We start from the raw sequence: 11,883 nt of genomic DNA on the forward strand, positions 1-11,883 counted from the left end.
GTACATATACAGTGTTTAATAAGGACATGATGGAACATCGTAGGCTACCCTGTATATAGTGGTATGACATTCACCATGTAACAATTCTACTGGTGCTTGCAAAGCTTTCATGGTCAAGTGGTTATGACGTCCGCCATGTATGCCAAAAATGTCACGGGTTTGAGTAGCGGTGGAGGCTGAGTTTTTGTTGGTAGGGTGCTGACTACAGAGGATTATGTTAACACCTGATTTTTTTTCTCTAATTTTCATATTTGTCTTGTTTTTGTTTGTTTCTTATGACTTTATAGCAACCTCTTATCATCCATCTACAACTATGATCATCACCTAAATTTACAATGAATTTTAAAAGTTGATGAAAAAAGAAAAGTTTTATCACCATAGATATTCACTTACCGAATCCTCGCTTATCATTATCTTATATTGTGTGCATTCTGATTTACAGTCCCTGGCTGTTGGTCCTTTGCACCCATCTTTGCATTTATGATCACAATTTTGACATTCAAATTTATCGTTGAAATATTCATGTGTTTCACACTTAGACACACACTCGCCTTTACGCTTAAAGTTCTTGCACGAGTCGCAATTATAGCTTCCTTTTGCTGTACAGTTGCGGCATTCCGAGTGGCATTCCTGACAAATCTGTTATAATACAGTAACAAAGATTAAAACAAAAATAAATTATAAATTAAACAAAACATCATTTATAATCATTAACATCATACATAGATTTTAGGCATCGGATTGGTTAAAAAGCAGGTAATAGAAAGTACTATTACCCTTATATGGTATAGTACTTTTTGCCATGCTGCACAATGTGTAATGACTAGGTCGCATTGCTATGTAATTTAAGACAAGCACAAACAGTAAAGGAGACGCAACCCTACGACGCTGAGAGAGGTTGGTCCTATGACTACCAGGCCTATGAAGTAAGCCTAGGCCTACTTGTTGTGCACTATTTTCATTATTTTTTTAGGTCTCATAGAATCTACAGTATGTATGAGGTATATAAAACAAATATTGACTGCTCTAGATTTGGGAAACGGTGAAATCTATAGCCCCTAATTGATGTGGAGACATAGCCTATCTTCCCTCAGTCCTTCAGCCCTGAGGAAGGTAGCCTACGGTCTCTACATCAATGGATTTCACCATTCCCTTCATGAGCAGTCAATATTTGTATACTGTACACACCGTAATGTCTCCATTGAAATTCAAAACACAGATTTTTATCTCATTACCATCATCTCCTCCATCCTCACCCATACCACCATCACCTTCATTTATTATTTGTTGCAATTAATAATAGCATAAAAGCAATAAATAGTATAATTAGGACTAGTTAAGAATAAAACATAAAATATTACCTGGGTTGCTGTATCAGAGCCTTTGAATGACTTTCTTTCATAAAAATAACCTTCATCACAAGTTTTGTTGATTCCAAAAGCACCACCAGTTAAACACTCAATCTAAAAATAACAAAAACTCTTAATTAGATTGAAAATATTAAACCTAATATCATTAGAAACAATTATCAAGGAAAAAAAAAAAAAAAAATTGTTTACGAGCATCATCAAATAAACAATCAGTATATAATTACTCAAATATTTACAGTATGTAATGTCTGACAACAGATTCAGAAATTAAATAATAGTGCCAGATCCCCTCTCTCCTTTCCCGCTACTTGGAAAAAGAATAGTAGACAGATCTCTTGAAATGGGTGGAGGTAGGGAGCTAGGGGAAAAAGATGCGAATGGGAGGGCTCGAGGCCCGGGGGGGGCTCACTCTTAATTATTTCTATACGTGTAGGTGCCGCATTTACAGGGGTATTTTTGAGGACTTGGTAGCACAAGTGTGGGAATTTATGGAAGCATGGTAGCATGTATAGTGTAAATTTACGAGGACTTGGTAGCACAAGTGTGGGAAATACCAGGTAAAATTGGTAGTTAAAGTCCCTGCCCCGTCCCGTATCATCAAAGCAGTATAAATTTTCACATGATTTTAGCGAAGTTTTTTGCTAAAAACTCTGTGCCAAACCTACAGTAGAGATTGCGAACGGACATAACTACGGTCTTATTCGCAATTGGGAACCAGAACAAGTATAATTTGTTAGGTTACATGGCCGCAATAGTAGTTCAACCGATACTGGATTTAGGTAAATATGGTCGTTCAAGTCCCTAATAATTTTCAGTAGAATACCGGTAGGTAGCGCAAGCATCTCATGTCTTGGACTGGCTGCTGCACACCCCCGTAAGGTTGGTATGCAAGTGAATCCCCCGGGGCTCGAGGATTAAATGATTTTCTGTGGGAGGGGGAACGTAGGCTTTTTTGTTTAGATATGCCACTGTTTGTATGTTATGTTTAATTATTAGGCCTTTACCAGGTTGTCTTCCCGGTCCAATTTCACTTTAGCACAAGCATTGCAGCCATTTGTTCCGATGGTGTTTTCAGGTCCCTTACAACTGTAAACAAATAAAACATTTTTTGATTAATAAGAATTATACAAATCACTATTATTGCTTTTACGCCAGAACCTTAGGCGGCCCTTGATGAGGCTAACTGCTGGACAAGTTGGATCTCCAATCAGCAAAGTTGTTTAACTGCCACTGGGTTAGAACACCTTAGTGGGCCCGTGAGAAAACCACAGATTTTAATTAAGTAACATATCTAATAATATTTTGCTGTGCAAGATGGTACCCAATCGACACTGACTTCCAGGATATAATTGATAATAAAGTAGTAAAAACAATCAAATATCATGAATCTGCAGGAGAGGGGTTATTTTTTTGAAGGGATAAATTATCTTATTTAAAATAGCTGAGTGATGATTTTGTTAAAATTTTTTAGGTAAAAGGGGGTTGCTTAACTAAAAGCTGAATGACACCTACCCCTTAACACAATTCTCATGGCATGGTAGGCATATGCCTGAACCATTGCTGTATTTCACTTCTGGACATTTTGGTACGCAAAATGGACCGTCTTTAAAATGCTTACACTGGTTACATTTGTCAGTACCCTGTTGAAAAATGAGAAGCAAGGTTATCATCAACTCACAAAAAAAAGAAATACAATGATACAATAGAAAGAGTTATGCAACATAGATAGTGCACAGATAACAGTAATTATCATCAAACTTTTGTTTTCTCCAATAAAAAACAAAATCATCACAAAATGAGTAAAACACACATAGACCTACACACGCACAAACATGCAAATACACACAAACACATGGCATGTCACTGACAATGATATCGACTGTGTAGCCTAGTATATGCATGGACCTATTAATAGGTCCATGGTATATGCATACAATAATAACCATAATAATATAGCACACACTTTATAGATTTTTAGACTGCTTTACAAAAAGATAAAAAACACTTGAATAAAATTTACAAAATTTGCTGATATATGTTTTAAGTAATGAGCATGAACTTACCGGTCCAAAACACCCACCGACGCATTCCTCATCACAGAATTCACATGTCCCATTTCCTGCATAGTACTCACTATAAAAAATAATAAATACATAAAATAAAACCTGAAATTTTAGAGGTTTAAGTGGTGTTAATTTTAACCAATCTTGAGGACTCTAATGTATTCAACAATGGTAAAAATATTAATAAATCTAACATATTATATTAAAAAATTTTAAGTTAAATTTTTATTATAAGCTAATAATTTTTGAACAATAGAGTATTCTGGAAATATTTAAATGGCTGTTGCTTAAGTTACTGGTTGTTTTGTTGGCTCAAAAATATTAGTATTTAAATTTATTATTCAGTTAACTACTTTTTATTTTAGAAACAGGAGATGTTGTCACATGATCTTTTTTGAACGATGTATTTAGTTTGGATGCTCCTCCCATCTAGAAGTATTGCCAGTCATAAAAAAAAAATTCCAAAGATATTATATTAATTTTATGTCATGTATTTAAATTTCTGGAACAAAAGATGATTGATTGATTTGTCTTACCCATTTGCATAGTCACAATCTTCGACACATTTATTGCCTATCTTTTTGTTTTGACATTTGACGCACTGCTCTGGACCAGGGCCCCAGCAGCCTATGTCCACACACTGCTGATCACAAACTCGGCCTTCTGCACCTACGTGTCATTGAAAATATGGAATTTAGTTCCAAAAAGCTGCTTAAAAATATTAATTTAATTAAATTATTATCAACAACATTTAAATATTATATTTAAACAAGAATTATGTAAGATAATAATTATATTAAAATAACGAGATGGATATCAACATTACTATAAAAAAATTTTTTTTAGAAATCACAAGATATGGCATACATTAAAATGTGAGATTCACATCAACATCTAAGATAATACAAAACAAAATTCAGATTCGGGTTTAATTCAAAACAAAGAAACTAATCATACATACAAATATTTGAAACATCTTCCTTTGAAAATAAATCATGATATTTCATTTGCATAAAAATTAAGAATCTCATTAATTAAAAGTTTCAACCAAAACTTGATGTAGGCCTTATCTCCTGAAAGCATACCATCACCAAAAATCTCAAAGTTAATCATTGTAGGTCATTTTTCTCAAATTATTAATACACAACTACAAATATAGGAAATATGATTTGAGGAGTTGAATAACTTGGTGGGCCCTGGGATCAATTCCTGTGATAGCAGGACTTTTTTCTCCACACTAAAAACAAATCCACTCCCTAAGCCTCATTATGAGACAAGCATAACTGGGCTACTGAAGAGTTTACCCAGTATTCGAGCATAAAGAAAGAGGCCCTATTTAAAAAATAATAATGATGTACATTATTGACCCCTGAGAATGACAAAACCGCTCCCCCCCACAATAAAAGCTTGCTCACTTTACAGTAATATACACATTAATTACTTGAGCATAGAAATTACTGAATATAAAAAATGTGTACCCTTATTTTTATACTGGATAACGATAAAAATTATAAAAACATTTTCCATGCAAAGATGAAATGAAAAATGAAAACTTTAAAAAAAAGTAATGGGGGGCAGGGAGGGTTTGACCTCTATCCAAAGCAACATCATGTTTCCTTGTATATATCTATATTTGTGTATAATAATATTTTCCAATATTTAGTCAACTTCATAATTAATTATATTTATATAAATCCCTGTCTATCAAATTTTATTTGACAAAAACATGTGACATGCCTATAAATATGGTCATGATGACATCACATCATGACTATATATGGGCATCAAACAGTGTTTTTTTTGTCAACGAAAATGTGATAGTGTAGAGAGAGCTTAAATTAATGTATGTATCATACTCCTTGGTCAGTGTGCTGTATGGTAGCAGCTTGCAGAGTAGTAGTGAACTTGTCCTTCAAAGCATGAACAATATTTATATGAAAGAGCCTAAGAATTGACAGAAAAAAAACCAAACCTTGTATAATATTTGTATAACATTGCATTACACATGTAATTATATAAAAGAATCATAAAACATTCAGTACACCATGTGTAAAAATATGGCTTTTTGAGGTAAAACCACTGGTTGGTTGTCATTATTAGAGGAAATAAAATATTTTCAGATTTATGCTACAGTATATAAACCTTTTTTTTAATTTGTATTCATAATTACTATATTTTGCTATAGTAATCTGCAGAAAGTGTTAACAACAATGAATGAATATATGTTAATATTTGTACTTATTTTCATTCCATTATGGTTTTCAATTAATATATTTAGGCTCTTTCAAAAAAATATAATTCTAAAAAGCTTTTTTTTTCTGTAGCAAAAGCTGTTTAATATAAATTAAAAATATAAGCCCAAAAGTTAACATGGCGCTGATAAGATAGGCCAAGAAGAACTCTGCTACACCCATTTCTTCTCAGCCCTTTTAGCATCCATGCCGGTTAATTTACACAATAAACCGCTGACTAATCCATAACCGTTTCTCTGCAACTGAAATGCATTAAATTAAAATGTAAATAAAGTCTTTGTTAGAAAAGTTAAAACAAAAATAAACCAAAATTCAAGTGTGCAAATTGTTAGCTGCTTGTGGATGCCTGCTTGCAAAAAAAAAAATTAAAATAGTGATTACTTCCAAATGCTGCTCCCATTTAGTCCATTTTCAGCACCTTAGGAAAATATGAAGTAAATGAATGCTGGAGCAGGGAATATTATCTGACTATGGTATAACTGACAACTACAAAAACAGACAATATAAAACATTTACCACTAGATGTCATTTAAAATCATGTTATTACATGGTAATAACCAAGAAAACAAACAAATAATGTCGATGCTGAGCCCAGCAAATGCATGGCTGTATTTCCCTTTCTGAAGAGTGCTTTGTCTCAGCTGAAACATCAGCCCAATCTAGGTGGAACTAAAATTTAGATACGTATAGTACCCACAGCCTATATAGAAATATGAGGATGGAGTATATAGCTAACTGATATGACAGTATGGCTGATGAATTTGAAATGAACCGACAGATCTTCTAATAGGTATGAACATGAAAACTTGATTCAGTGAAAATTAAATATCAAATAATTTAACTTGACTACACCAATCCTACCACATGTCAACTTCACAACAACAAACTATTGCTCACGAGATGATCTAGTGAGAGACAATCTGAATAAAGTGAAAAAAGTCACAAGAAAATTTCACATGGGACGATTATACCAAATGGCATCGAAGTCAAAACAAATCAAATATGATAAAAAATAAATATAAACAAAACTAAAAACAGTACAACATATAATCTAGAATCTAATCACATATGATTATGGTTGTAATGATAAGGACAACATTTAAAAATTATTGGCCAACTAAATGGAAAACAAATATTTACTTTTTGAGTAAATCATTTTTTTTTGTCAATTAGAAGATATAATTTGTTTGATTAAAATTTTTAGGGCCTACTTTAATTCAAATTAATTATTAAAGCTGAAACTATTTTATCATCTGCTTTGATCACTAGATGATGGTAATCTTCAATAGTTACTAACACATCATGCAGGGTTTACTGTAAGTTCTAATTGGTGTAAATGTTATACTACGCTATTACCAACTAGTAGTAGCATATATTGCTTGTATTTCCTACTATTAAGAGAGCTAAGATGAAGCACTAACAGCATTTTATATATTCATGAGGGTGCACTTTTTCTTAACCTATGAATGAATTCTATAGCATAAGAAATATCCTTGTTGCATTTTATATAATGCTAGAAATTATACTCTAAATTTTACTAAATCTTTGCATAGGCAGGGCAAAAATGGGGACCGATATCCCATAGTATTTTGCATTATATAATGCCAGAAATTGTACTCTAAATTTTACTAAATCTTTGCATAGACAGGGCAAAAATGGGGACCGATATCCCATAGTATTGTTGATCACTGTTTACCGCATGGTGAATTGTGCATAGATGATGACGGTGATAAAATGTTACAAAGCGAAGTTACGATGCTAATAATCCACGGAACAAAACCTTCACATCACGAATATCGGGAAAGCCCACGTATACTCACTACAATTACTGCCGATTGTTTTAAAAAATTGAGCTTCTTGACTCGAATCGCTAAAAAACTCATTCCACATATTTTTTTTATTATAACATAAATTCCTATTGTGCGTCAAAATCACATTCCCCTGGCTTATTGATTTGAGAGACGTCAATCCTATTGATTCCAAATTGGTACCCGATATTGACAATGACGCATCAAGATGACTAAAAATAAAAAGAGATATAACATCATTAGTCAGATTCTATATACACACTAAAAAACATTAAACTCTGGAATACTTACTACAATCTTTCTCTTCCTTATTTTGGCCAATTCTTACTTTCTGATCAGTTGCATCATTCAAAAGGCCGGTCCACATGGATTTGTTTACATAACAAAGTTGATTGTTTGACCTGATTCTAACATTGCCATCTGAAATACTTTTCAGAGAGGTCAGACCAAGAAATTCTAGCGTGCTCTGCTGTATGTGAAGTGTATCTTGTGTAGCACTAAAAACGCAAAACACACATCCATGTTAGCAACAAGCGTGCACGCCGTGACTCCGGTGGTCACCAATAGCACCGTGATCGTGTAAAAATAAAATTAAAATAAAAATTTGCATTAGAAAAAGTGAATGAATTAGTTAAAAGCGCCTTCCTCACAACCCTATCATTACATTGTTCGGGCCCAAGTTTAAGCAAGGTCTCACAGTCCATGGGAAATACACACTTTAAAAGTGTCTTCCTCCCTACACGATAATAAATGGGTACCTATAGGAGCCTGACATATTTAGGAGCACTGGCATAGGGAACAATAGGTGGTGGTTGGGGAGGGGGAAAATGTTAAATCACAAGCTGGGTAAATGAGTTGAATTTTAACTAGTTGATTGAACCTTTTTGCTCAGAAAAGTTTTAGAGGGGTTAAGTATAAACATACTTTTTTTGTGAGGGAGTAGGAATTGGTTGTAACTCATGAGCTTGGACTTTAAACCTAAGAAACAATTCTCAATTAAAGTCAAGGTGTAAATTTATATAGTCCAGGTGACTCATTTCTGTATAACTTAATACTCTCTAGGGTAACATCATCCCAGGTGGCAGTAGGCACTGTTGTTATGTTCACTGTGGGGCCAAACCAAAACACTGGGGTAAACTGCTCTTCACAAATAATGTCCTGGGTTCATTGTAGTTTACACAATAGAGACTGTGTAAACTGGGCCTACGTTTTATAATCTTTATCCAAAAAGAACTGTTTCACCACCAGGATCATGAGCGCAAGCATATCATTTATAACAGTGCCAATGCTTAGCTGGCACCCCTGCCTTAACATTTTGGCTAAACAGTTATGTGCTCTTGAATATTATATACTGTGTGTTATATGAGAGTGTGTTAAGAAAAGAAAAAGGTTTTAGTTTTTGTTGTTTGAGCTAATAAAAGACGCTTGGCAAATTGAAAAAAAAAAAAAAAAAAATAGTATACCTTATACCTACAGTATACTGTATAGTTATATCATATAGCCTAAAGATATTTAAACAAGTAACACATTTAGCAAAATAATTCAGACTTGTTAAATCAGTCAAAATTGATTATGGTTTAAAAAAATATATATATAATTTACTGTTAGTTTTTAGCAATTAAATTACAAAATAAAGTCACCCTTATTAACCTAAGCTCATGTACTCACACCACTGAAAACATATTGCTATTAAATTCAAATTAATTTTTCCCCATAAATAACAAGGGTGACCATGGTAGAGCGAAAAAGTAAATTGAAATAAATGGTAGTCATACCAAATTTCAAGTTTGGCTGTTACACAGTATTTGTGGATCTTGTGATGCTAAAATTACAGTAAATACACAAACGGTAATAGTTGTCAAAATTTAAGAATGATGAGTAATATAGAGTCCGCTAAGCTATTATCCCATAACCAATAGAAGAATGAGGGGAGGCATTATTAAATTTTTTATCAATGCACAAAATAGCTGAATTAATGATAACAAAAAAATCATTTGAGCATCCAGGTCTACCCAAAAAAAAGTTACAACTCATTTCACTTGTGCATTTTGAAAGGTTTAGTATAAATGTAGTGCACAAGAAAATATTTAAATATTTTTTGATATGTGTAACTTAATTATATAATGTACAGCTTCATTTTCTCAGCTCTTACAGACTAGTGTAAAAAAAAAAAAAAAATATAGGATGAAATTTTTTGTGGTTGTATTTTAATAGTATTAAAGCTTTTAGAGAAAATATTAGTACCATTGTTAATAATTTGTGAAAAGTTTGGTATTATTAGTTTTTGCATGGCAGTTATATAAATTTTACCTGTAATGTTCCCGTCCTTTGATTTCGGTTAGGTTCTCAAACATTGACAAGTTGGTCAGCCCTGGATGCATTGCTTGAACGGACAGAAACCCATTGATGACCTTAACGGTCCTGAATATCTCCAAATCTTTCATGGTCAGGGGCTCTATATTTTCCAAAGGGTCCCTAAAGTGAAAACAAAATACAAGGTTTTATAACATTTTTTTTTTTTGCAGCAAGCATCTTGTGAAAATTATGCTGGTTAAATTTTGAAAAATCAAACACTTTAAATACCAGTAGTTTATATAGCTACTCTATATTATTTAACAAATTCTGATAATAGGTCTACAAAGTAACTATAGTAATTTCTAACATAGCAATAATTGACAACACTTTCTAAACACATTATCATCAAAAATCACCATAACATCATGATCATCATCAATAACATCATCATGGGCGGATCCAGAGATATCCAAAAGAGGGGTGGGGGCCGATCGAGACAACGCTCTGCTAGGAGGTCCGCGAAATTTTTGTGTTCTAGAAAATAACATTTGAGGCGTTCTGGGCTATCATTTTTTTCTTTTTCTTTCTTTCTTTTTTTTAACTTCCACCACCCACCCCCTGCTCCCTAAATTCGCCCCTGATCATTAACATCACCATCAACGTCATCAATATTATTAATCACACCATCAATATTATCATAAATCGTATCATCATCATCATCATCATAACTAATATTCTCATTGACATCTTCATTTTCATCCTAAACATCATCCTCTTTCTAAATTCTAATCACATTCATCATCAATTTTATTTTCTGAAATTTAATCTAAATTATATTAACGCAAATGCTGTTTCTAAACTAAGCAATCGGTTATGTTTGTTTTGGTCACATGGATAACTTAACGCAGATTAACGCACTCTGGCTACGTTAATTTTCGTTGTCAACAAAGTCTATTTTACGAACCAGTCAAATGAAAATAGTACTCAATGAAAATTTGTAGTCAACGAAATGAACAAGTCCAATATGCCCATTGTCACAGCCAATATTGCCATCATCATCTTTAACATCATCATCACTCCCCTTACGTGAGTGTAAAAATTATTCCTTATAGTTATATAATAGACTTTTGGTATTGAATGTACAAACTGTGTAAATAAAATATAAATCTATGTTAATGAGTTACCAAAAAAAAATATAATATAGTTTTTGAGTTGTTTTGCTGCTTGCAATTCTGAGGATAAATTCTTACCCAAGAAATGTAATTACACCAATGATTATATTAAACTTGATGATTGTACAGCCACCTTTAAGGCTATCATAGTTCTTAGCACTCAAGGTTTCTGAACTTTGCAAACCTTCACAAGCTGAAAATCAGTAAAAATTAAACAAAAATTACAAATAATAATATAGTTTGACTTAACATGTATTTGACATCATCAATTGGCAAAAAAACCCCAAATAATGCAGATAATTTTCAATCATTTAATTATTACAGCATGTCTCCCTCTAATCTGTTCTATTTTCTCTATGCTCTAATTAAAAACCCTTCATATTAAGGATCACCTCAAATTAAAGACCCTCTTTCTACATTCTCAAGTGAATGCCTATTTTTTTCTTATCAATATTTATGAGTAGTGCATATTAAACATGGCCACATAAAGAAGAGAGCGACTCTCAATTTTGAAAGTCAGCACTTTGAGAGTATTTTTTAAAGTCAGATAATGCACTTTATAAATTCTATTGTTATTATTATTATTATTATTATTATTATTAAATTAGGACCAAAGTTACTAAAGACCAGGAAAAAGTCCCAATATAATGGTCTTTAATTAGAGGGAGACCTGTACTATATATCACATAAAGAACATAAATATCAACTATACCTCTGGCTTGACAGAATTAATCTTTCCACTAGGCCCCACCCCTTGAATATTCAACTTACTTTTAGGACAAGGTCCATCACAATCAACACATATCCCATCCTTTTCTTCTTTTCCATCATCACATTGCTTTACACATGTATCGCTTTCTGTCAGAAAGTTACCTGAGAAAGTATGTCAGTAAATAATGTATTAAAAAGAACATAATCAATTT

At 32.7% G+C, this 11,883-nt stretch overlaps 1 protein-coding gene across 4 annotated transcripts in view; it reads right to left on the minus strand.

Annotated features, from left to right (window-relative positions):
• LOC117101730 (receptor tyrosine-protein kinase erbB-4-like) overlaps nucleotides 1-11,883 on the minus strand; it is a 64,821-nt gene that overhangs the window by 18,859 nt on the left and 34,079 nt on the right. For 3 of the 4 annotated variants that reach the window (XM_033241768.1, XM_033241769.1, XM_033241766.1), the window contains exons 7-16: nucleotides 11,732-11,833; nucleotides 11,039-11,153; nucleotides 9,804-9,968; nucleotides 7,785-7,990; nucleotides 3,970-4,102; nucleotides 3,434-3,503; nucleotides 2,883-3,010; nucleotides 2,375-2,456; nucleotides 1,362-1,463; nucleotides 394-639 (exon numbers count right to left, since the gene is read on the minus strand). In XM_033241768.1, the coding sequence (XP_033097659.1) occupies nucleotides 394-639; nucleotides 1,362-1,463; nucleotides 2,375-2,456; nucleotides 2,883-3,010; nucleotides 3,434-3,503; nucleotides 3,970-4,102; nucleotides 7,785-7,990; nucleotides 9,804-9,968; nucleotides 11,039-11,153; nucleotides 11,732-11,833 (1,349 nt within the window). Of the gene's footprint in view, nucleotides 1-393; nucleotides 640-1,361; nucleotides 1,464-2,374; nucleotides 2,457-2,882; nucleotides 3,011-3,433; nucleotides 3,504-3,969; nucleotides 4,103-7,505; nucleotides 7,706-7,784; nucleotides 7,991-9,803; nucleotides 9,969-11,038; nucleotides 11,154-11,731; nucleotides 11,834-11,883 lie in introns of all 4 variants that reach the window. The other variant, XM_033241767.1, reaches the window with a different exon arrangement.

This window comes from Anneissia japonica, unplaced genomic scaffold (assembly GCF_011630105.1).
Source record: "Anneissia japonica isolate Jap-2015-1 unplaced genomic scaffold, ASM1163010v1 scaffold287938_len408866_cov212, whole genome shotgun sequence".
Classification (NCBI taxonomy): Eukaryota; Metazoa; Echinodermata; class Crinoidea; order Comatulida; family Comatulidae; genus Anneissia; species Anneissia japonica.